The 25,983-nt window shown below is 38.3% G+C and overlaps 1 protein-coding gene across 1 annotated transcript in view; it reads right to left on the reverse strand.

The window, feature by feature from the left end:
• The window catches only part of Zfand3 (zinc finger AN1-type containing 3), a 200,541-nt gene that overhangs the window by 114,403 nt on the left and 60,155 nt on the right, over positions 1–25,983 (reverse strand). Inside the window, exon 2 of the mRNA XM_057751114.1 lies at positions 22,047–22,087. Coding sequence (XP_057607097.1) covers positions 22,047–22,087 — 41 coding nt within the window. The remainder of the gene's footprint in view (positions 1–22,046; positions 22,088–25,983) is intronic.

A 25,983-nucleotide genomic window follows, 5' to 3' on the forward strand; every position in this document is an offset into this window, starting at 1 on the left:
GTCCTTTGCTATGCTCTCCTGGTTCCCTTAAATGTATGTACCAACTGTGCATATACAAACATGCAATCATGTGTGTTTGTGTATGTGTGTGAGAGAGACCACACAGAAAGTACAGGAGTAATTTCTATTTCATTTTCCATGAAGATTCTACTTCACCACGCATGGTACTGCTTACCTTACAATTAATTTTAATATTGCAGCAGGGAATTTTTTTCTTTTATGCTTTAATCTGGGGACAAGAGCAAAACCAGTAATAGAACGTCAACATTAATTTGAAGGAAGATGAAACATGACTTAATAATGCTGCAGCAGAATTAATATTGTACAATAGATCATGGCACCATAAAACTTGACAAATTCATTTTTGTATCACTGTATATTCTTGCTAATAGAGCAGGGCATATCTGAAACGCTGCTAATACTTTACTGCACAAAGGCCAATCAAACTGCACTGCAAGGGGTGTGTTTTGCAGGAGGTAGAAAAATTACTATCCTCAACTGCCTGCATCTTGTACTTCAATGCCGGATGGAAAAGGATAGAGGCCAAGTGATTTCAAGCAGAAAGCAACCCTTTCTAGAAATCAAGTGGTACAATTCAGAAAATGAGCTCCCACTTGAAGGCCCTTAGTACAGAAATTAAAATTGAAAAACAGCAAATGATGTAAGAGATTCTACTTCAAAGATATCTAAACAAGGTACCAAGCCAATAGGCCAAATAAGAAAAAGCATCTACTAGGGTCCTTAAACAAAGGCACACTACAAATTTCTGCTTCTGTGCAAAATGCACTAACACAAACGGGATTTAGCCTCCTGCCTGAGAAAACCAAATAACTCAGACAAGATACACGAGGTAAGAGGAAACAATTTTGTCCAGGATTTTGGACATCTGTCAAAAAGAAAACAAAATAAACACTAAAAGGTGAGATATAGCTCTCCAACTCTTTCTACTCACTTCCCTGATGACAGTTCCCAGGCCGTGCACAGAGAAAGGAGGATGAGGTGGAGCCAGCAGCAGGTCTGCTGCACAGACAGTGGCCTGTCCAGGTACAGCTCAGAAGGGTCTAAGTTCCCTGTCATGCTCTGTTGTGACTTTCTTAAAATATGAAACAAAGTTTTAACAAAGAGTTGTCATTTTCATTATACACTGGACCCTGCAAGTTTATGGCTACCTGTACAGTCACCCAAGTTTCCTCTGCAATGTTGGGGCTTCCATCTTCAGCCTACCATAGGCTGAAGCATATCTGACATTCTTTTCTTTGAAGAAGAATATTCTGAAGGGCAGTTCTATCCTGTACTGGCAAAGTTCAGTAGTCACTTTCATGTCCTACTTGTCCAATTTGGATAGCAAACTGTCAGCAGTCAAGGCAAGGGCACATTCTTGCCCAAGGCTTACTTTTGCCACAAAGAAAGTAAAGTCCATATGGAATTTCTTTGATGCCCATTATCTTGACTGAAGTAAATTGGTGCTACCAGGAGCAGACATGTCTCATTGTCATTTAAAAAAAAAAAATGTATGTTATTAAAACATCCTGAATGCCATGTCCTACTGATCTCTGAAGTGTTAGAAGACAACCTGCATATCTAAAATATGTATCTAATCTTGAAAACATACCTAATATGACTACAAGTTTGATTATAATGACAACTAACTTGCATTTCTTTATATCCTAATTACTTCTTAATGGTAACTTTCAGGAACCAGAAAGTTGCATTACATTGTTAAATGAGTTGTATGCATACATAATTTAAACATGTTTAGAAATGTATTTACAGTATGTTCCAAGAAAAATAATCTTAAATTTGTATCAATTTATAAAAATCCTTATCACTGTAAAATATTTAAAACTTGTAGTTGCTTTTTGGTTTAAAAGAAGCTTCAATAATCTATCATTTTATCCTATTTTTATATCCTCCCCCTTTTCTTTTCAAAGTAGACTCAATAATCTACCTTTATATACTATTGTATATAATCCTTTTTTTCTTCTCAAAACAAAAACCCTGAATCTAAACTCCTTTCTTTAGCTTTTTTCTTGACCATTACCAATAACAACTTGTAACCAACGCCAGTTACACAACGACAAATATCCATAACACAATGAAAGATCAAAAGCTATGCACCCCATCTCTTGGGAATGTGGGCATTGTGCTCTCAAATTTACTTCCTGATGTTTGGGAATAATGGCATCTTTAGGGAATCATGAAAAAAATTGTCAAGTCCTGGGAGAGGTAGCTGTATCATTTGTTGTCCAGAATCTCTGATTAATGGGCAAGTGCAGAACTTGTTATGAGCTCTAGCTAGAGTAGTCTGTGAGGCTGGATCATCTAGGCTAGACGCCTTAAAATTGTCCTGAACAGTTTGTAGCCCGAAACCAATCGTTAGATAGTGTTTTCAGTTTAGTGGTGTTATCACAGTCCTAGTGGAATCGCTGTGTGACACTCTCTAGGAGACTTCAAAGGTGGCTGTTAGGCAAGGTCCTGGTTCACTGTAGAAAACTAAACCATTTTAAATGTCATACGCAGCAGATCTTAAAGGATTTAAGGATCAATATTTCCTATGTATATCCAAAGTACAAAAACTTAATTCCTAGTTACCCGACAAAGACTCAAACCTGAAACCATGTATATAAAGCTAGATGAAGCCTTTTCCTAGAATTAATTAGTACTCTATATGACAAAAAGTTGAAAATACACATATAAATTCTGAGACAATATTTATACCTTAAAAGAAGCTTTAAAGAGGCTTTTTGGGACCCTAGTCTATTTGTCTATTTGGATGCAAAGCTTCCTAGGACTGGGGGGGGGGGGGTTGGACTTCCCAAAGGGTAGGGTTCCCTGCCCTCTCTTAAGGAGGAAGGGGGAGGGAGGTGGGTGAGTAGCAGAGCGGGAGGGGAATGAGAGGAGGGGAGGAAGTGTAAATTTTTTGAATAAAAAAAAATCAGTAAAAAAAAGGAAAAAAAGAAGCTTTAAAGAGTCAAAATAAAATCAAAGGACTAGCTCCAAAGCCACAGAGAAACCCTGTCTCGGAAAATAAAATAAAATAAAATAAAATCAAAGGACTATTATCAGATAAGTGGCAATACAGTAGTTCCTTCTGTCCCATATGAGGTGGCCCTTCTGACACGAAACAAAGATTTTGAACTTTACTTTAACAAGCATGCTTGTTGATGGAAAAATCTTTTTTCAAACCTTCGCTATTGACGTGATGCTTTTTATGCAATTCTGAGGCCCCCGGCACATTTCCTATCAATAGTTGATCAATTTCTTCATTACCATGTGCTAGAGGGCCTGGATGACCTGTATAGGATAGGATGTGTATTATATAAGTGACGATTCCTAGTCCTATTCCAATTATTACTCCTTGTAACTGAATAAATAATAAAGTCAATTTTGTATCATCTGATATAAATTCAACAATATAAATAACAACTTTCATTCTAAGCTGGGCGGTGGTGGCGCACGCCTTTAATCCCAGAACTCGGGAGGCAGAGGTAGGCGGATCTCTGAGTTCGAGGCCAGGCTGGGCTACAATAGCTTGTTCCAAGACAGGCTACAAAGCTACAGAGAAACGCTGTCTCAAAAAATAAAAACAAACAAAAACAACTTTCTGCATATTGGAAATCAGTAACTATGTTGAGAGGTTCCATAAAATCCATGAGAATTACAAATAATTCTGAGTTTTGAACAGAATTATAAGGGCCTTGAGCCACTTAATTTTTCTGATCTGAAACCTGTCTTTCCTGATTTATTTTCATCATTATAGAATATAGGGGCTCCAGTTATTGATGTTTCCCATACAATGCAAGGAAGGATCCAGTTAATAAATTGAATTTTCTTGTTTTGGGGATATTTGTTGTTAATTCCTCCCCAAAAGTTACTACAAGTTCTTTGCCAAGGTTCACTTTCTGCCCATAATTTGTCAATATCATCATTAGTAAAAAATACTAAAATTTTTGCTGGGTCTAGTTCTGCTAACTGACAGTTTCAATTTTCCTTTTAGAATCAAATCAGAGACCTTTTCTACATGTTTTTAATTTTTTTACTCTATGTGGTAAAAAATATCCATTCTAAGATAACATCGACCCTTTGCATTAATATTCCTGTACAAAAATGCTTAGAGAGTAAAATAACCCGAATGCAAACAAGCTCTGGATCCAAACAATCCACATATGTATCCTGTAATTTCTTTTCCACCAAGCCAATTCTCTCTCAGCTTCAGCTGATGGTTCTCTGGGACTATTTAAGTCCTTGTCACTGTCGAAGGTTCTGAACAAATTACTCAGTTCATCATGTTTACCCCAATAGTGGACCACAGACAGGAAATGTCTTCTAGCAATCCTTGAAAGTCATTAAGAGTCTGCACTCAATCTCTCCTAATTTGTACCTTTTGAGGTCTAATTTTTTGTAGACCTATTTTATATCCTAAATAATAAATAGAATCTCCTCTTTGTATATTTTTCAGGAGCAATTTGTAATCTCCAACAAGTCAAAATTTTCTTTACTTCTTCAAACCTTCTAAAGTATCTACATTTGAGTTAGCTAGTCAAATAACCATATAATGGCAAAGTACAGAGTGAGGAAATTGCTTATGTTATTATTTCCAATGACTGACATACTAAATATTGGCAGAGTGCCAGCAGAGGAACGAAGAAAGCTTTCAATGAAGTAGGTGGAATGTGAGAAACCAGCTCACAACTGATAGCTACCCAGTTTCCTTAATCAAATATGCTTTACTTCATTCAGTATGTGATCAGAGCTGATGTTTTAGGAGGGCACTCATCTACTTTTGCCTGGACTAAAGCAGTTTCACTTCTAATGAGCCTTCCTTCAACTGACTCTTTGAATAAAAAAGTTTAGCGATGCTAGTGGTGACGCAACAATCACCTGCATGTACGGACTTTTGTTAACATCTGTTCTCACCTACGTAAGAATTTTATTGTTTGTTTTTCAAGACAGGGTTTGTCGCGGCTGTCCTGGAACTCATTCTGTAGACCAGGCTGTCCTTGAATTAACACAGATCCTCCTGCCTCTGCCTTGGAGTGCTGGAATTAAAGGCCTGTGTCACCACATCCAACCCAGTTTTGAACCCTGCAAAAGTGGATTATTTTCTTGCAGACAGTAGTCTAAAAACTCTCAAATCAGTAAAACTGTCTCACAGAGAGAAAGAACTACTGGCCACTATATGCATACCTAAGCATATGGTAAATGTTTTCCAAGAGATGAAAAATAACATTTCAGAATTTCAGCAGATATAAAATTAGTAAAGAGTAAAAGACAATCATTACATCATCATATAGAAAAAGTTCCACCAAACAACAGTACAATTCTGACTCCAGCAGCATCGTGCCTTTCAGTCAAGAAAAATCATGGATGTTACTGCAGAGCCTCTAACTTAGGCACCCAGCAAACAGAAGTCACAGGCACATACAGCTATTTAAGTCAATTAAGATGAAATTAAATATAAAATCTGGTTCTTCGGCACAGTGGTCACTTCTGAACTAAGTAAATATGCCTCACTGCATTCTGCGCTCTCTAGTATTTGTATACTTGACACAAACTAGAGTCACCTGGGAAGAAAAAGCTGCAGTTTAGGAATTCCCTTTAGTAGATTGGCCTGAGAACCTGTCTGTGTGGGTTTTTGTTGTTGTTGTTTTTGCCTGTTGTTGATCGGCGTGGGAGCAGGTTCAGTCCCAGCCCACCATAAGCAGGTGGTCCTGGAAGGTATAAGAAAAGCTGCTGAACATAAACCAGGAAGTAAGTAAGCAGCATGGACTCTGCCTCTGCTCCTGCTTTAATCCCAGCACTCAGGAGGCAGAGGCAGGCGGATCTCTGTGAGTTCGAGGCCAGCCTGGTCTACAAGAGCTAGTTCCAGGACAAAAACCAAAAAAGCTACGGAGAAACCCTGTCTCGAAAATATAAAAAAAAAAAAAAAAAAAAAAAAAAACCACACAAATCACATGATCAGTCAAATACTCTGGGTAGATCATTTTAGGAATACTGGTGGGGAGTGAATCAGAGTTCTGAACAAAGTGTATTTGGTCTTATTCATCACCAGGGGCTTCCATTCACTCCTATTCCAATCTTTCTAATTCTTGTTCTGAACTTTAAATCAAAGCCTCTGGTCTCCTAACTCTGGTTCTCACTGCTAAGGTACCAGGTAGCTCTTGTCATAGAATAAAATTCTATCCATCATGAGCACTGAGATGAGCTCTTGGCTTTAGCACACTAGAGGCAGTGCACCAGACACTTAGCACACAAATGCTCCTGAACTGGCTCATTTTCTCATCATTTAATGTCTTCAAAAACTATAAGCAGAAGCCGGGCGGTGGTGGCACACGCCTTTAATCCCAGCACTCGGGAGGCAGAGGCAGGCGGATCTCTGTGAGTTCAAGACCAGCCCAGTCTACAGAGCTAGTTCCAGGACAGGCTTCAAAGCCACAGAGAAACCCTGTCTCGAAAAATCAAAAAAAGAAAGAAAAAAAAAAGGAAGGAAGGAAGGAAGGAAGGAAGGAAGGAAGGAAGGAAGGAAGGAAGGAAGAAAGAAAGAAAGAAAACAAAAACTATAAGCAGAGAAAACAGCAAGAGTTTGGAAAATTTTATAATAATCTTACAAAATAAACTAGCATATTAATTATAGGATTTAATTATTAATTTTTTACTCTTAAAATTCATTATACTTACATGAAAACACTGACTACTGGCAGGCTGAAACATGAAACTATCTTCACAGTAGTTATAGAACTATTATACTAAGATTTTTATAGCTTATATTGTGTTTTCAATGAATACATTTATTGAGTAAGTACATTTTGCCAGGTGCTGTTTGTTTAATACATCAAGTCTTATAGGTACATGTTCCACTACTATTCTCTTTTATCAGACTGGAGAGGGGGAGGACAGCAGGGGCTAGAGCAATGCCTCAGCAAGAGATTCAGTTCCCAAAAGCCATATGGTAGCTCACAACCATCTTCAATCCTTTTTCCAAGGGATCAGACACCCACTTCTGACCTCCACAGGTACCAGCAATGTGCTTGCTTTTTATTTACTTAATTATATGGGTGCTTTGTCTGCATGTATTTCTTTCTAACACATGCAAACCCGGTGCCTATGGAGGCCAGAAGAGTGTGTCAGATCTCATAGGACTCAAGTTACAGATGGTTTTAAGTTGGAAGTGGAAACCTGGTCCTCTGAAAGAGCTGCTAATGCTCATAACCAATCCAGCCCTCTCGCACAATGTTTCAACCTGCCATTAGGTACATGTGAGTTTGGTACTACTATCATGTGCACAAGCTTCAATTCTCTGGTCTAATTATCATTCAAAGATTTAATGAACACTAGCAATGTGCAAGGATCTCAGTTGTTTAATGTGACAATGTTTTGAAACTGATTTTAGACCTTTTAACATAGTCCCCAAACCAAATTCATGAACATCCCCTTCAACTCCAAACCCTGTTCCCCATACACACTACCTATCTTCTTTTTCTGTTCAGCAGCTAAAAAGCCTTAGTCACATTTACTTTTTTTTTTTTACTCTCTACATATGAATTCTAACAAAAACCCAAGGAATCTTATCCCAGGGTAATTTAGATCACCCTTGCTCCCCCTCCATTTCACTGTGATTTAGGATTTTATACTGTCTATTATATTATGTAAATCTAACTGATAACTTGCCCAGAGACAAATGAAAGAGCCATGAAAGGCTCAGAACTGCCCTCTTACCCATTAAGCTACATTGTCATCTTGCAGTATATCTGAACAATGGCCTTACTCAGCTCACCACTTAAGATCCTCAATGGCTTAAAACAGCTGCTGGATCACAACAGAATTACTATTTTGGCACTTTCAACCAAAATAAATATTCCACTGATATAGCCAGCAAGCCCTTCTCATGATCCAACACAATGCATTGTGGTACAGCACCTTAAAACACCAAACATTACATCACGTCATGCTATGTTATAGTATGTTATATTATCTATGTATTTCTTCCTGGTTCCATGGGAACAAATGGCACACACAAATCACTAACATAAGGCTCAGTGTAAACTTCTAAGACAGGATAAAAACCCTAAAATGAAAACAATCTTCATTTCACTTGAGATTTTTCTATTTTTCAGAACTAAAAAGTTTATTTAAGGCTGATCTGGAAGGCCTCAACCTCTAGCTAATATATTCAGAGGAACTGATTTATCTCCCCAGTGTAAACAACAAATCTGTCAAAAAATATGAAATTTGGGGGGTAAGGTGTCCATGAGGTCTCAAAGTATCTTTCTCTATTATTTCCTTACTTTCTGAGACAGTGTACCTTACTTAAGCAGAACTCAGTGATTTAGCTAGGCAGATATATCTTGCCAGTAAGTCCCTGGGATCTGCCCATCCTCGACATTAGCATTAGACATGCGCACTCCCCAACTTTACACTGAGCAATCTCTGCAAACGCCACAAAGCTATTTTCAGACACAAAGGGGAATGATGCCCACAGTTGCAGGAAACTGGTAAGGAGGATGAATTGTAGAGAGGAAAAAAAGAAGAAAAAAACCCAGCAAACTCATAGTTTAAAGGGCAGAGCCCCACAGAGATGGAGGCAGCTTGAGTTTGAAGAACAGAGCCCTGAAGACAAGAGAATACATGAAACCAGCATGGGATCATTTTTGCTATTTTGCTGAGTACTGACAGGGCATGTGTTAGGAAAAAGCCTTAAACTTAGAAATGCTTTGAAAGAATGAGAAAGTGCAATGAATGTGAAGTGCTCACAGGAAGAGTGCTGCTGGTTCCCACAACAGAGTTGAAACCTTAGAGTTGAATAACTGGCTCTAAAATGAGAATGGCTTAAGGGCTGCCTAACAAATCTTAAAATCAAGACCAGAAAAAAAATTGTTTCCAAGTAATTTTATTACATCCTGCTATAAAATTTTGGAAGCTTTATAGAGATAGAGAAATATATAACACCAAATAACAAAACAATGTTGATATCAAATTAAAAAAAATAGTAAGAGGCGGAGGAGACAACTCAGTGAGTAAAGCTGAAAACTTCAGCATAGACTAGAAAGGCAGCCAGGGAGCCAAAGGCAATTCTGATACCTTCTGGGAGAGGGGAAGTCAGTTTAAGAGTGTTGTCAGCCAGGCAGTGGCAGCGCAAGCCCAAGGGGGCATCTCTGTGAGTTTGAGAACCGCCTGGTCCACAGGATGAGTTCCAGGATAGCCAGGGCTACACAGAGAAACCCTGTATCGAAATTCACCCCTCCAAAAAACATGTTGTCACTGGGAAGTCGCCCAGCACTAAGTGAAGACCACACAGCTATGATAGATGCACAGAGGTCTAGACTTGATGTGACAATGGAGAAAAATAAAGAGAGAACACAACGTCAGGTGGATGTGGGAGGAGTCCCAGAAAAGGTACATATGGTCAAAACCCATTATAAAAAAAATTGTAAAAAACCAATTTAAAACAATTTATTCCTGTTTGTTTTACTTTATAGTTACTGTAACTGGGACTGCTTTTCCATTTCTTTAACATGTTCATTAATGTATTTTAAAGTCACTAATCAATGAGAATTTTTTTCACTGAAACGTTATAAAACTAATGTAAATTCTAACAAGATTCTGGCAAAGTCCTTGGTTTTCTCTATATATAAAATTATGCTATCAACAAACAGGAATGATTTTGTTTCTTGCATCACTATTGAAATATATTTTAATTCCTTCCTCTGTCCAAGAGTTCTACGACTTATCAGCCTCTGTCTCGGTCTTGTTCTAGATCTCAGAGGAAATGTTTCTACTTTCTTGCATGCAGCATAGTCCTGGCTGTGACTCTGCTCTACTGTGGAGGGGTGGGGGCAGCACCTCTATATCTAATTCACTAAGGATTTTTATCACGAAGGGATGCTAGATGTCACAACTGTCTTTTCTGCCCATTTTGGTGACTGGGTGGTTTTTGTCCTTCGTTGTAGTGATATGAAATGGAACTGATGAAAATCATAAACTGAATAAAATCATAACAATGATTATCCTACGCCACCCCTACATACCTGAGGTAAGACCCTTTTGGTCATGAAGCGCATGCTTCAGATGGATGCACTGTCAAAGTCAGTTTACTACTATTTTGCATGCATGTTCAGCAAGGATGTGAGTCTGAAGTTTTATTGTGTTGTGTTCTTTTCTGGTTTAATATCAAGAGTAATGCTGGTATCAGAGCTTGTACTGGAACTAGCATTGTGTTTAGTTTTTTGGTTAAATTGAGAATTGGTTTAACTTTTTTTAGTTTGGTAGAATCAACAGCAAATTCACCTGACCCTGGGTTTTTCTTTGATAGGATGATGTTTATTACTAAGACTTACTATTCATTACTGGTGTGTTGAAGTTTTTTTTGCCTTTTTGATACAGTGTTGATAGGTTAGTTGTCTAAGAACCCTTTCTTCTCTTCCAGGCTTCTAAGGTACTGAAGTACAACTATTTGTAAGAGTTCCCATGATCAACTGTTTTCTCTGGTGTAAGTTGAAATGCTTCCCTTCCATCTCTACTTTTCTGATGAGCCTCCTTTGTCTCTCTGATGGTCCAGTTAAAGATCTGTCAATTTTGCTTACCTTTTTTTTTAAGTGTATGGGGATTTATATTAGTCTCTACTGCTTTTATTCTAGTTTAATTTTTCTTCCTATTAGTTATCCCATTAACACCCAGAGGTCACACTAATTTTCCCTGTTATCATTCAAAGTCTGGCATGCAGGTTGCTGCTGCAAGTGAAGAAGTATATGTTAAAAATAAAAATACAAACAATGCATTTCAAGTAGGTAACAGAAAAGATACGTGGGGACTAGAGGTATATAGCTCACTGCTACTACACAGACTTAACATATGCAAGGTTCTAGATACTAACCTAAAGATCAAGTTCACAGGCCAATCTGGTGAGGGCCTCTTCCAAAATGACTTTAGCTTGTGTCAACTGACATAAAACTAGCCAGTACAGAGTCTTACTAACCCTGGTTGGCCTGGGATTCACTATGTAGGCCAGACTGATCCTGAACTCAAATCTCCCGGCCTCTGCCTGTCTCCCAAGTGCTGGATTAAAGCTCTGCACCACCACACCCAGCCTTATTTTGATTTTTTTAAAAACTAAAAACTACAGGTGGTGTGTATGTGTGCGCGTGCATGAACACATGCTCTGGCTATCCTGGAACTCACTTTATAAACTAGGCAGGCCACAAACTCACAGAGATCCGCCTGTTTCTGACTCCTGAGTGTTGAGATTAAATGTGTGGGCCACCACTGCCTGGTTAATACAGTTTTAATAATACTTTAATAATATATTTCATTAAAGTAATCTAATTGGATTCACAGTGAGTGAAATATATAATGGTCACCATGTGACAAGAGGCCACTACACTGTCACATCCTTTCACAGCTCCAGAGACTGGGGCAGTGAGAAGATGAAGAAAGGACAGATACTCAGAAAAACTGGGATGGTATGGGCTGGGCTTTCTGAAGAAGAATCCATAGCACCCTGGAAGCTCAGTGTGTTTACTATACACAATGGAGCAAGAGGCAGGGTTACTGCACTCATCTGCACAAGGGGACAGGTTTAGCTAATCTAGGTAGAAGCAGTCTCTGCAGGGAAGCAGTCTTCAAACCATAAATATCAGGGGAGAAACCTATGGTGGACGTTTTCTTCACATACTGCCAGAGTTCACACTTGGATGCCCCAAGGTAGGCTTTTTGCAATTCCTCTGAATCTCAGGGTGGAAGGGAGAGACAGGGTTCGATTTTCCCACGGGTCTGAGACTGTGGGGTCTTGGTATGGCTGACCCTACGTCAAAAATACACGTGTATTCAAGACTTCACTCATTAAGGCTTTCTTTATTTAATCACATAAAATGCTCAGTCAGTCATCAATTACACAGATTTTTATGCCTGTTATTTTAAAAAAAAAAAAAAAAACTACCTTTTTTCATTTCACATACCAATCCCAGTTCCCACTCCCTCCCTTCCTCTCCTCCCCCATCCCACCCTCCCATCCACTCCTCGGAGAGGGCAAGGCACACTGACCCTGGGAAAGACCAAGGATACAGATTAACCAGGGAAAAACATTAAAAGATAATTTCTGTTCTAAGTATTATTTACTTACGGAAGTGTTAATTCTTTTCTACTAAGATGGTTTATACTACTAAGTGTAACTATGTAACACTTCACTTGTGGATAATAAATTTTTAAAGATTTACTTTTAAATCAAGGAAAAAAATAATATTAAGTACAAAACATATTTTTAGTCATTTGTATTGTGGCATGTCTGTTATGTGTCTAAATGTCTAATGTCAAGATAGTAATTTATCTTGAAAACTCTTATCAAAATGATACCCCATATCTGTTAGTAAATCCCCACTCCTGCCATCATCCTCTGGCAAATACCATCTGACCTGATGTGTCTATGAATGGACTAATCTAGGTTCCTTAGGCAAGTCATACACTTGTCCTGCTGTGATTGATTCATTTCACTTAGCACACTGCCCTCCGGGTTCACACATAGGTGGCAGGACACTTTGAAGCCTTTAATGGTGTTCACGCAGCATACAGACAAACTCCTTGATAATGTTGTAAGGTACAGAGAGCTGAGAAATGAAGTGAAGTTGACTTGAGAAAAGGAATAAACATAAACTTTTTATGCTCCCCTTGCCATGAGTTCTCCTAGCCATACCCATCAACACACAAAAACAAGTAGGAAAGGACATTTTAAAAGAGCATGTACCTCAGGGAATGGAACACTTGATCTTAAGGTGAAATACACACCTTTAATAAAACTTTGTTATATCTGAGAAGGAATTCTTTAAGGCACTGGTAATGTCGGACATTCAAATCATCTTTTAATCAATGTATGCGATAAAATCCAACTTGAAATGCAAACAACTCTTACCTGAAAAAAACCCCAGCACTCTTGAAAACAGAAACAAGAGAACCTTGTAGATTTTTTTCTCGCCCATAGAAATTTCTAACCTGATAGAATCTAAAGATATCTAGTATTATCTTAAGATTTACTAACATTAAAAAAGGGGAGGTAAGACCAACTCTATCTTAAAAATAATTCCCACAAGCAAGAAAACCAACCAACTCACTTTTAAAATAATTCTTAGATATACTATAATGATGTCACAAATAGTGCTCTTGATAAGCTCTAATATTTGGAAATATTAGCTTTCTTTATATCACTGAATTTTCTAAGACATTCCAAATAATGGATAAATAATGTAGCATCCTTATATTATTCTGCCTTTAAAATTATGTAGTGAAAAAAATTAAAATAAGAAATTACTAACATAATATGTAATTAATATATTCACATGAGGAGAAAGGAAACATGCTGAATCCATGTTTTTAAAAGATGGACCTAATCGACAACAAAGACGACAAAATGGCTGCTTCCAGTGTCACCCCAGCTCACTTCCAACCTTTCCCTCAGAAAATGACTAGGAAGAGCACTGGTATTTTACACCTAAAACTCCTTTCTCTCGGAGTGTATGTAATCACCATTTAAATCTAAGATCGATGGGTTCACAACTCTAGACTTCCTAAAAACAGAAACAGTGCTAGGCACTCAAGATGAGTACTTAGTGGATAGACAGGCTGAGCAGACAGGAGCAACAAGCCTTGACACCGTGGGACCAGGGTCCTATTAATTTCATGACGACTCATGAAAACAAACACGCCATGAGTCAAAGGCACCACTGTCACTTTACATAAAGCTGGAAAATCAGCAACTTCTACAGACGTCAAATACTTTCAAATAAAATCATCTGCACTGGTCAGTTTAACATTGTATCAGTCTATTGCTCATCTATTTACCAAGACAGAACTCAGAAAACTAGTGGGATAATTATCAATAGCTGGTGTTAACATTCAGAAATGAAGTATGGGGCACTTAATAACACTCTGTTACCATCATTCTTCAAAACATTAGTAGATGGGGCTAAAGGCATGGCTCAAGGGTCAAGAGAACTATCTTCCAGAGGTTCTGTGTTCAATTCCCAGGACTCACATGGTGGCTCACAACCATCTATAAGTGCAGTCCCATGGGATCTGATGTGCAAATGTACATGCAGGCAAGACACTCATATAAAGTAGATAAGTAAAAATAGCTTTAGAAAAAATCAGTAGAACCTGCAAGACTTTCATAGGACACAGCTAGAAATATGATGTCTAGTTTAAGTCCAATTAACTAGCTGCTCATTTTTTCTAGAAACCTTAATACAGTTCTACGCACTTTTTAAGTGAACTGCTCCAGAGATTTATTCTTCTTAGTCTCTCCCTACCTGGGCTAACAAACACCAAAATGTTGAACAAACTCATTACAAACTCTTTACTCATCTAATTTTTCTCTCGATATTATTATTTCGAAACAACTGATAATTTGATTTTTTAACAAAATAATTTCTGTACAAAATAGAGAAACATACGCAACATTACTATTTAACTAGGGAGTGCTAATTTCTTGAGTTTATTTGATATAACAGCTAAAAATAACTCTGATTTTAGAGTACATGCAAATACAATACCAAAATATGGTCTTTCTTGAGGGTGAATTGGTAAATTATTAGCCTATGACGGTCTATCCAAAAACATCAGGGCTTTTAAATACTTGATAAAATATGAAACTAAAATTCCAGTATTAAATCATTGACACCTAATATTTGCTACTATCAGCTAAAGATAAAATAGTACCCCACAAATTCTAGGACCTTAATCGTCATAATTTCATCTATCTCTGGAGATACACTATTATCTAAATAGTTACTAGCTTCATATTCCCCTACCCACCTAAACAGCAGCAAGCAAAGCTCAAAAACTACATCATTCATTGGTTGAATGCTTAGGAATTTACAGAGTTTTGCTACCATGTCTCAAATGATCACAAAGAGGAAAGGGCAGATTTGTAATGGCAAAGCTTTAAAATTGACAAGTCACATGAGGAAAGTTACAAAATCACTCAATGGAGTAAGTCCTTAGACTCTTTTCCCCCAAAGTACTGATCTTTCCAACAGATATTTGTGAGTCACAGCTAAAGTAGTATCTTTTTATTCCCAAATGAGTGTCAGTCCCACTCATGGGTACCATGTTTTATTTAAAATATATTCTTTTTCAGTAACCACTTTGTTCTAATTGGCAAGGCAAAGCCAGGTCTCTAAAGCACACAGCTCGTTACATTCAGTTTGGATTACAAAAGCACGAAGATGAAACAAACTGCATCGAAATGTACAAATTAACAGCTCAGGAGTACAAGACAGGGTGGTGGAATTAGACTGTAATTTGGAACAAACTCCACGGGGAGGCTGGGAACAAATCACTAGTGTCCTTATAAACCATACAAGGTTTCCAAATGAGCATATACACAGCCAGAAGACGACTTTCCATAACTTAACCAAGCTGCTAAATATGGATATGAGGAAACCAATTTCTTTAACACTATTATGCACATGTGTATGAGAACAGGAATACCAACGAGGCAGTTTAACATCAAAACCTACAGTCACACTGTCTAAACATGAAACTCATCTTTGCCTTCCCACTGACAAGTCACCAACAAGCCCACAATTAAATCACATTTTCAAACACTTTTTAAAAATCTTTTGAGAAGCTACACACGGGAGACTAAATTAGGAATAAAGCTTTGCTATGCAGTACAGAGAGGAAGGTTAACAAGCTAAAAGTTACACAAAAAGGCACAAGAAAGATGTTAAGAAATGAAATCTCCACAGAAATAGAAAATGCTTTAGACAAAAACATTTCCACATCTCTCTCCTTCCCACCCCCCAACACCCTTCCCAAATTAACTAATCTGGGAAGCTTCCAGCACGCTTCTCTGATTTTCCCTGGAGATCTAGAGACAAACTTTAACTGAACTCACAGGAAGGAGCATGGGAAAAGCAGAAACGACATGCTAATGGACTGACATGGCTATAACCTGTTATTCAGTTCTCTCGAAATCCACTTCACCAGAGCTTTTACAATTCCATCTAATCTATCGCCAGCATGCCTAGTCACTGCATACTATGGAGATGAGGACTGGAGTTCAAATACCTAGAAAACCAACCTTCACTCTAAAATCTATTTGATCTTGGAGGCGTGAGCTGCAGTTTCCTGTTCTGTAAAATGGAGCCATGAAACAAGTAACACCGGGCTTCATAAGACAAGAGAGCTGCAGCAATCTCGGTCACCAGGACAATTACTTCAGACTGTAAACCCTTCTGAAAGCAGAACTGTAACTACGCATACTCTTCATTAATCTTTTTGTCACAAATAGTTATTCTTGTTCATATCCAAGTACCCTCCTTCTTAGAATGTTTGATCATGTACTGTTTTTAATTTTCTCTACACAGAAGTCCCCTATTTCTATCAAACCCAAAGTCTTAAGGGTCTTTTTCTTTCTTGTATCTAATAGTCAGTGTAAGAGTAACCAAAAAAAGTTGAAGCCTACCTTTTGATATGAGTTCAGACTGTTAACAGACAGATCTACTTTAGACTCCAGGAGTCAAACACTGTGGACTTCCGATATAAAATTTTATAGTAGTAAAAATCAAATTTTAGTTATACTTTAGTAGCTTAAAGATAATGTCTTTTTTTAAAACTTGATATCCCTTCTTCAGCTAAAAGATTAATTTCAAAAGGGTTATAACCAGGAAAAGTATCCAAAACTCCACAAAGTTAACTAGATCAAGAAATGCTTTGAGCACCAATAGTTATGTGGCATCAAACTTACAGAAGTACACAAATAAAAATCCCATGGTACTCAATACCACTCTGAGCCTATCACCAATTACTTCCCACTTTCCCATCAGGTAAGAGGAATCCCAAGTACACACAGTACAGGAGACATAGTAGATCTGTCAGGCTGCTCTTCATGACTATTACATAAGAGGCAACCATCTCCAAATCAAGTAGTTCTCAGATCTGAGAGGCTTCTGAATTTCTCTGATAAAGAAGTGTAATCTGGAGCACAAGTCACCCCCTATTTGTTTTAAAAGTAGTTACATATTCTGAAAGTGGACTAAGTGATACAATGCTCCCACCTCCATCTCCAAAATATATCTGTCTACAACTTGTGAATAGGAACCCATTTTTAAAAAGAAAAAAAGAGGGGGTCTTTGTAGAGGTAATTAAAGATTCCTCAATAAAAGTAATCCTAAATAAGGAACAGCTCTAACTTCAATGTCACTTGTCCTTAGGAGACAGAAAACAGACTCACAGCAGACAGAAAGTCCACAATAGAATGACTAAAAGTCAAGGAACATCAGACTACAGGCAAAACGCAGGATGATCTGCTTCTGCAGTTCTAGAAGAACCACCCTGCTGAAACCTTGAGTTAGGCTTCAGTCTCCAGGACTAAGAAACACTGTTGTTTAAAGCAAATGAGGGCCAATTATTATGGAAACACTGTAACAGTAAAACAGTTAAAATGGCACAAATTATAAGAGGCAACAGTAAGAGCTCAAACAGAATAAGCACTGTGCAGTATCTGGCCATAGAAAGGCTGCTGCTTACCAGGTGTGAGGTCCTGGTCTAAGCCCAGAACCATAAGAAAAACATCTCAGGAAAGCCCATGCCATATAAGCATGAGACCCTGAGCACTCATGTGTATTAAAAAATAAACATAAATAAATAATAAAAATAAAAAGTCAGGCACAGGGCACAAACTTGTACTCCCAGCATTGTGGAGACAGAGACAGAAGGATCCCTGAATTGGCAAATTCCAGGTCCCAGTAAGAGACCCTCTGTCAAAAACCAAGCTAGATGGCTCCTAGGAACAACACCCAAAACTGACCATAGACTTCTACACATATTACTAGCACACACAGAGAAAAGAAAATAGATGAGACTAATTTTTAAGAGTGAAATCTCATTATCACTTTAAAATTTAAAGGCAGATCTCTGTGAGTTAGAGGTTAGCCTGGTCTATAGAGCAAGTTACAGGATAGTCAAGAATATACAGAGAAACCTTATTGGGGGGGGGGGTTAAGCTGCATTTTAAATTCATCAGCTAATTCATTAATACTTATTTTTAGTAGAAGTATTCAATAAAGATTAAAAAACTGCTTTCACTGCAAATAATCATCTTTCCCTTATTTACTCAGTTTTAGGTCAAATAAGAAAGAACATGTCTTAAATTATTCTTAAATAGGAAATAGGTCTAAATTATTGTTATTAGTTATCTGTGATAATTTCCTTTACAGACACATGTGTTTGAACACTTGGTCTCTCATTGATAGCTTTGTTTTGAGACATTGTGGAACCTTTAAGATGCTGGGTCTAGATCAGCAGTTCAGCCTTTTTTTTTTTTGGTTTTTCGAGACAAGGTTTCTCTGTAGCTTTGGAGCCTGTCCTGGAACTCCCTTTGTAGACCAGGCTGGCCTCGAACTCACAGAGATCCGCCTGCCTCTGCCTCCCGAGTGCTGGCAGTTCAGCCTTTTTAATGGAATGACCCTTTCATAGGGGTGGCCTAAGACCACTAGAAAACGCAGATATTTACATTATGATTCACAACAGTGGCAAAATGACAATCATGAAGTTATAACAAAAATAATTTTATGGCTGTATTAAAGGGTCTCAGAATTAGGAAGGTTGAGAACCACTGGTCTCAATGGAGGAAGTGGGTTGCGGGGGTGGACCTGAAGATAGACGCAAACAGCTTCATACTCTTATTGTCACAGTGACACAGCTACCACACTATGCCCTGTCACAGGCTTTCGACTCTCACACTGTGAGCAAAAATACATACTCATAATTAAAAACAAAATAAACCCCTTCTCTAAGTTGTCTCTGTCGGCTAGTCTGTCATATCAATAAGAAACCTAGTAATAGTTACACATTCTGCTTTAAAGAAACTGCCTACTATGATTTTTCAGAGTATTCTTCTCTTGGCCTATTATCTGTGCATCACATACATACATAGTGCCCTTTAGAGGCCAGAAGAAGACATCAAATTGTTGGAACTAGAATTAGAACGTTCTGAGCCACCAGGTATATGCTGGGAATCTCCTAGAGCAGGCAGAACTCAACTACTGACCAATCTCTCCAGCCCCATATGCTTGCTTCTATTTCAAAAAACAAAACAAACAAAACACACTTTAAAAAGAAATGTTTTGGTATCTTTTAAACTATGTTACCAGTACTTACGAGCTATTCTTTAAGTGATTTCTATCTTTTAAATGTATTGCTCACCCATTTTGTTTGTTCTGCTTTGTTTTGTTTTGAGAGAGATTTCTCTGTGTAGTTCTGACTATCCTGAAACTTGCTACATGGATCCGACAGGCTAACTCATAGATATCTGCATGCCTTTGCCTTCTGAACGCTGGGATGATAGGCATTCACCATTACACCTGGCTTTTAATGAGCATTTAAAGTAGCTGTAGCCAAAGCAATCTTCATGCTGTCCTGTATGCATCTCATGTCAATAATATATTCCCTATGCTTTTCTATCTTCATAATCAAACAATACACAAATGCATTTTTAAAGTTCAATGGTGTTTTTTTTTTCTTCTTAAAGAATTCAAGCTGGGCGATGGTGGCGCACGCCTTTAATCCCAGCACTCGGGAGGCAGAGGCAGGCGGATCTCTGTGAGTTTGAGACCAGCCTAGTCTACAGAGCTAGTTCCAGGACAACAGGCTCCAAAGCCACAGAGAAACCCTGTCTCGAAAAACCAAAAAAAAAGAAAAAAAAAAGAATTCAAGTGCTGTGTGAGCAGGCAGAAGCAAGTAACAGAAGAGGGAAGAACCTGACAAATGTGAAAGCATTATTTTTCTTGAAAGCAGAGTTTCATGGACTTGAACTCAGCAGGCAGTCAAGAATGACTTCAAACTTCTGAATCTCCTGCCTCCATACCTCAGTGCTAGCATGTAGCACCATGTCCAGTTTACCTGTTTTATTAAGGATTGAGCCCAGGGCTTCATGCACACTAAACAAGCTCTATCAACTGATCTGCACCCCAGCCCTCTCCCAAAATGCTTTTTAAAACCTGTATAAAAAGGATAGACACAGAACAGCAGCAACAAATAACAATAACCAAAGAAAGTAAAACTTCAACAAATCTGAAGAAACATCAAGGCCACAAACCGACTCTGTTGATGATTTTGTTTGATTGATTTTGGTTCTTAAAGACAGGGGTTTTTTTGTAGCTTCAGGGCCTGTCCTGGCAATCACTACATAGACTAGGCTGGCCTCGAACTCACAGAGACCCATCTACCTCTGCCTCCCGAGTGCTGGGATTAATAGCGTGCACCACCACCGTCCAGTTGATTTTTTTTAAAAAAAAAAACATTATATTCATCCAGGGACATGAGAGAGTTCTTCCTAAGTATTTGGTGTGAACTGCCTTATTCAAAGGTATCTGGCCTTCCCAAGGGATGATCTCTACAAACTCCAATGGAGATCACCATGTGGCTAGAGCTACAATCTGCTGCAAACTGTACCTATGTTCCTCTGTCCTACTAAAGTTCTCATCATTGAAGAAATATTTCTTTGCATCTGTAATTACAGCTATCAACAGAACACAGCCCTCCACAGAACCTGGCATAATGTGATTAAAATTGGATGAAGCTCAAATTTACCAACTAAGCTTTTCTTTTAAAAACCTAACTAAAGTGACAAACTGCTAACTCTGAACAGATGCAAATTGGTAGTTTCCCTACTCCTACAATGGGCCAAAATTCCCACCTATCCTCTAGTTTAGGCACAAATGTCAAGGTTTAATGAAGCTTGCAGAATGATTGTTTCTTTGCTCAGATAGCATAATGAATCCAAGATGAAAACAACAATAACAAAAAAATCACTTTGATTGGATTCTTCTGAGCCCCCTTCTTGATTGGGCTTTCCCTCTGCTTGTATCCTTAGAATTACAACCATACACAACCATCCACCATCTAATCTGCCTCTTCAAACCTAATAACTCCCAAAATACGCACTGTTCTAGTCAACACTCACAAGCATATCCTAAACACTCTCAGAGCATTAACTAAAAAGGACTTAGAATTATAAAATGTTCCATGTCATTTGAGATGTATGTGTATCTCCTCCTACAACTTGGGAATGTCTTTCTCAAGAACTTGAAAGCCATGTTTTTAAAATGTAATTACCAAATCTATCATCTCTCAGACTACTTTGCTCATTACCAGTCCATTTCTTCTGTCTCTATAGCACCTCTGCTTTGTCACCTGTGCCCAGTTCTTGAACTTTCCCTTGAAAGGTTCCTGCAACCACTATGTACTATGTACTTGAGTTCAGTTTATGCTATATCCTGTTGTCTGCTCCTATGGAGTTATCACTAAAATCTGTCCATAACATCCTATGCAGTACCTAAGCTTTGCTTGCCTTTGACAAATTAAAAAGAAACTAAACACATCTCATCAGTAAAGAGTAAACTGAATTATAGAAGATAACTGGCTATAAATTTCTCTTTGAGAAACTAAATTGGGGATTAAGTTCAGGAAGGAGTCACAGTTCAAGAACGCAATCAGTACGTGAGGATGATAAAGCCCTTGGCAAGTCCCAGTCTTGTGTTTTACAAATGATGGATCTAAAGTCCAAAAAGATGAAGTGACTTACCCAAGATGATTTCAAGGAGGAATCTGATTAGAAGGGGCTAACTCAGCGTGACTCGCTTCCTGACTCCAACATGAAAATATTCTTCCTGTGGTGTTCTCATTGGTAAAGCAACATTTACTATTAATCATTTCAGTCAAGATCAGAGATTAATATACAGGACCCTACTAAACCAGATACATTTTTAAAATTCCTCTGTACCCCAACAAACTGAGCAAACTGCATTTGATGCAAGTACACATGAAATTCTATTGCACTCAGAGAGGCCAGTTCAGCAATCTTAACCAATACATGAAGTGCCCAGTGAAGAGAAGCTGCTTTCACACATAAAGAAAACAAAGCCCCATGCAAAATCCATAGGAGGGCCATATAATTTAGATAATCTTAAAATAACCAAAAAGGAAAAAATAAATTGTTGGGGGAAAAAACAAAACACAAAAAAACAAAAAACACCCAAACCCTTTTCTGCACTTACCAGCAAAGCATTTGGAACAGAGATTCATAGTCTTGCTGGACCTGGGGCAAAAAAAAAAAAAAAAAGAAAGAAAGAAAGAAAAGAAAGAAAGAAGAGCTAAAAATTCCATGTCACTCTAATCAAAACAAAAAATTAAATGCAGGCGAAGAATTTACTGGCCAGACAACTGCTCTAATAAGCTAATTAATACAAGTCTGGCCAGCTATCTATCCCATCCCCAACAAAATAAAAGCAAACAAAACCAAAGTAAAATGCATGGGTTTTTATTTTTACCTTTGCATGTGCTGATGCTTTATTTTATTTGCTGTAATTAACAGCGGGGGCAGCCATACGTTTAGGAGTACTGCAGTAGCCCTGAAGTCAGTTTATCTCAGAGCTCTCCGCAGTCCCCTCTCTGAAGAGCAGACATGCCCATAGAAGAGTTTTAAGCTTTCCTCCAGAATCACAGGCATCTGCTTTCCCATCACTACAACTTTTATCCCCTCTTCAATCCTCTCATTCAGATCCTGGTCACACGATGACCTTGTTGTTTAAAATTTTTCCTTCAGCTGTTCCCAATCAAATCATTTTCTCGGGTCCTTTCATCTGTTAATAATAGCTATAATTCACTGAATACTAACTTGGATGGGCATTTAACATACATTATCTTATTAATCACCCCAGACTCCCTAAGACAGGCATTACCATATTGCTTTGCTTAACTTTTTAAAAAATTTCACATTCATGTCTGTATAACCAGAAAACAATGCCACAACTGGCTACAAGTAATGAATATTAAGGAAATGTTCCCATCTCCTCCAAGATAGTCTTAAACTGAGGGGATCTTAAAAATCACAGCATACCCTCTCATCCCCATTTGACCAGTCAGCAACTTTTCCGAGATTTACATTTAGAGACTGCAGATGCTTATCTATCTGACCTACTCTCTGAGTTAACTCTAAGACCATCTTGTCGACCACCTTTTAACAACACAGCACCTGGTAGCACACAGCCAGCCAGGGACTAAATAATCAATTTATATGCCAGATGCCACTCCCTGATGCTTACCTGAGCCATCCCACTCCAAGCAAACTCATTCTTAGAATTTAGAATTTCCAAAGACCTCCAAGATTACTCTACATTGGGCAAGTTGGCCTATTTGCAGCTTCATTCCTAAGCAACTTTCCTCTCAACACTAAGCCTTTAGACAGAGTTGCCCTGAAAAATAGAATAAGCCAATTTTCTTCTGTCCTTTTTACTAAATTTTACAATTTAAGCATCAGATCTGGTACACACCAATCATCCCACCAAATGGGAAAAAGGAGGTTGATGCCAGAAGGAGCCACACAGTGAAATCAAGGGCACCCTGGGCTACACAGCAAGACCTTGTCTCATAAGATCAACAACCACAATTTTAAAGTGAGGGAGGGTTGAGGGGAGCCAAAGATTACAGAACAGTAAATACATGATTCTCATTTAACTCCAACATCTGCTCTTTTCACCATGAGAAACAAGGATGTCTGCTTGTCACAAAAGCTGAAGGTTGCACACCAATACCAGCCTTATTAACAAGTAAGTAAAATATTCAGGGAGGAGACAAAAATGCATTTTTTTCTTCAGTCTTCCTGATCTCTTTTTCAGATAGTTTATTCAAAGTGCCAAATCAGAGTTCTCAAAACCCAAGAGTCTGCTGACCCCACTTACCCACCTCTATAAACAGCAACACTTCTTCCCAACTCCTCAAATCAAAATCTCATGTGAAGTTTTTAACTCTCTTCTTTTCTGCTGTTTTTTTGGATAACACTCAGCAAGGCCCACAGCTCCACTCGCAACTGCACTTGTTACAAACCTGTCCCACCAATGCTCCGGCACCACTGACACTTGCCTAAATTACTCTCCACTATCTCCTGCCCCTCTACAGTGATTTCCCATCCACCCCAAAAGTCAGGGTCATCTTTTAAAAAGTGGGTTATGCCTCTCTCTCTCTCTCTCTCTCTCTCTCTCTCTCTCTCTCTCTCTCTCTCCCCCTCTCCCTCTCTCCCTCCCTCCCTCCCTCCCTCCCTCTCCCTCCTTCCAATAAGTGAATTTCCGGTCACTAAACTTGGGTAGTCAAGATTGGCAGCAAGAACCTTTATCAGCTAAGCCATCTTGTTGGCTCTCATTTGGTATTTAACAGGCAACCAAAACATGTAAGTGATATTAAGAGATGAATCCTTCCTAGATACCTGAACCATGAAAAACCTAAGTAGAATTTTTAATGTATTTTGTAGTGTGTGGTGACCATTATCTAAAATTCCTGTGGCTGTCAGGTTCCAACACATCTGGAGCTCTAGGGACAATGCCACCCTACTCAGGAGTCAACTGGGAAAAAGACATTATAAAAGGTTTCTTTGAAACAAGATAGGGATTTAAAGTCAGGTTAACACTGTTACTGCTTTAATAAAATTATGTTTAATGTTCTTCACTGGTTGTCCAAATACATAGCTCTTTATACAAAATTGGGGAGGGGACAAACATGTAATCAAAAACTAAAGACAGGTTATAATTCTACCTCATATGTCATCCTACTATATGACATGCTTGCTTGGATTTTTATGGGTGGACATGTATAACTCAGAATTTACTGCATTTAACAGTAAGTAGTGTGTAGTATGCTCAAACCATATACTTTCAAATATAACAAGTATTTCATAGAGAAATCCATCAAAATTCATGTTTTCATTTTACATGTATACTTACTATTTCTGCCATTTCTCTTGCTGCTCTATAATGCGGTTGTAGGCTAGACAATATTGTAGACACTATTAATCCACTGCATGTTCACACTATACTTAGCTGCACTCTTAGTATGCATTACCTTTTTCCCAGCTATTTTTCTATTATAAATATTGTCACAGTGAACATTTTTAATCTCTGGTAATGAACCTATGTCTGAATAATTTTTCTTTGAAATTGTTTCTGAAAGTTTACTAGATGATAAAGTGTGAATTTCATACATGTTGTGAAGCTGCTTTCTGAATAAATTTTACATACTTCTTTCAAATAATTCTCACCAACACTGAGTATTTTTATTTTGAAATTTTTGCTTTATAAAGAAATTATCTTGTTTAATGATGCGTTTTCCTCCTCCCCAATTTTGTATAAAGGACAATTTTAGCTGTATTACTATAACATCAATATTTGAGGATATTAATTTGGGGGACATCAATTTTTCAACAAAGAAAAAAATCTCAAAATGAAGGTAAAACTGCTCTCTGGTTCTCCCAATCTCCAGTCCAGCTCCAGCCATCATCTCCACCAATACCAAAGTGGGAGACATGCTGCCATGATTCAGAGAAAGCCAAGCAGGTAAAGGAGTTGGACTATTGGTCATCTAAACTTTGAAATTATAGAATAGGGCTTTTTTGATGTTCATGTTATATACATGGGAAGGGGGGTGCACACACATGCATCTGTGTGTTTACATGTGCATGTGGATGTACCATGTATTCCCATGAACATGTGGGTGCACACGCATGGGTGTCTACCTTTCTCAACCACTCTCCCTGTATTTTACATAGGTAGCAGGGTCTATCACTGAGCCTGGTGCTTGCTGATTCAGTTAGCCTACCTAGTCTTACCCCAAAGATTTCCTTGTCTCTGCCTCCTGAGAGTTAGGAAGGATTTCAGGCAAGCTGCCCAGATTTTACATGGTTTCTGGGGATCTAAACTCCAGTCTACAAGCTTGCATGGCTAGCACTGAGTCATCTCCCAGGTGAGAGTTTTAAGAGAGTTTTTTCAACAGGCAAACTGCTTACACTGGAGAAGCATGAGGGCCTGAGTTTCACCCATAGCATCCACAGAAAAACAGAGGTGGTAGTAACACATCTGTAACTCCAGCACTGAGGTTGGAAGGGCAAGGGGGACCTCCAGGGACTCTGGCTTAATCAATGAGCTCTAAGTTCAGTAAGAGAACTTA

Source organism: Chionomys nivalis, chromosome 19, assembly GCF_950005125.1.
Source record: "Chionomys nivalis chromosome 19, mChiNiv1.1, whole genome shotgun sequence".
In the NCBI taxonomy this organism is placed as follows: domain Eukaryota; kingdom Metazoa; phylum Chordata; class Mammalia; order Rodentia; family Cricetidae; genus Chionomys; species Chionomys nivalis.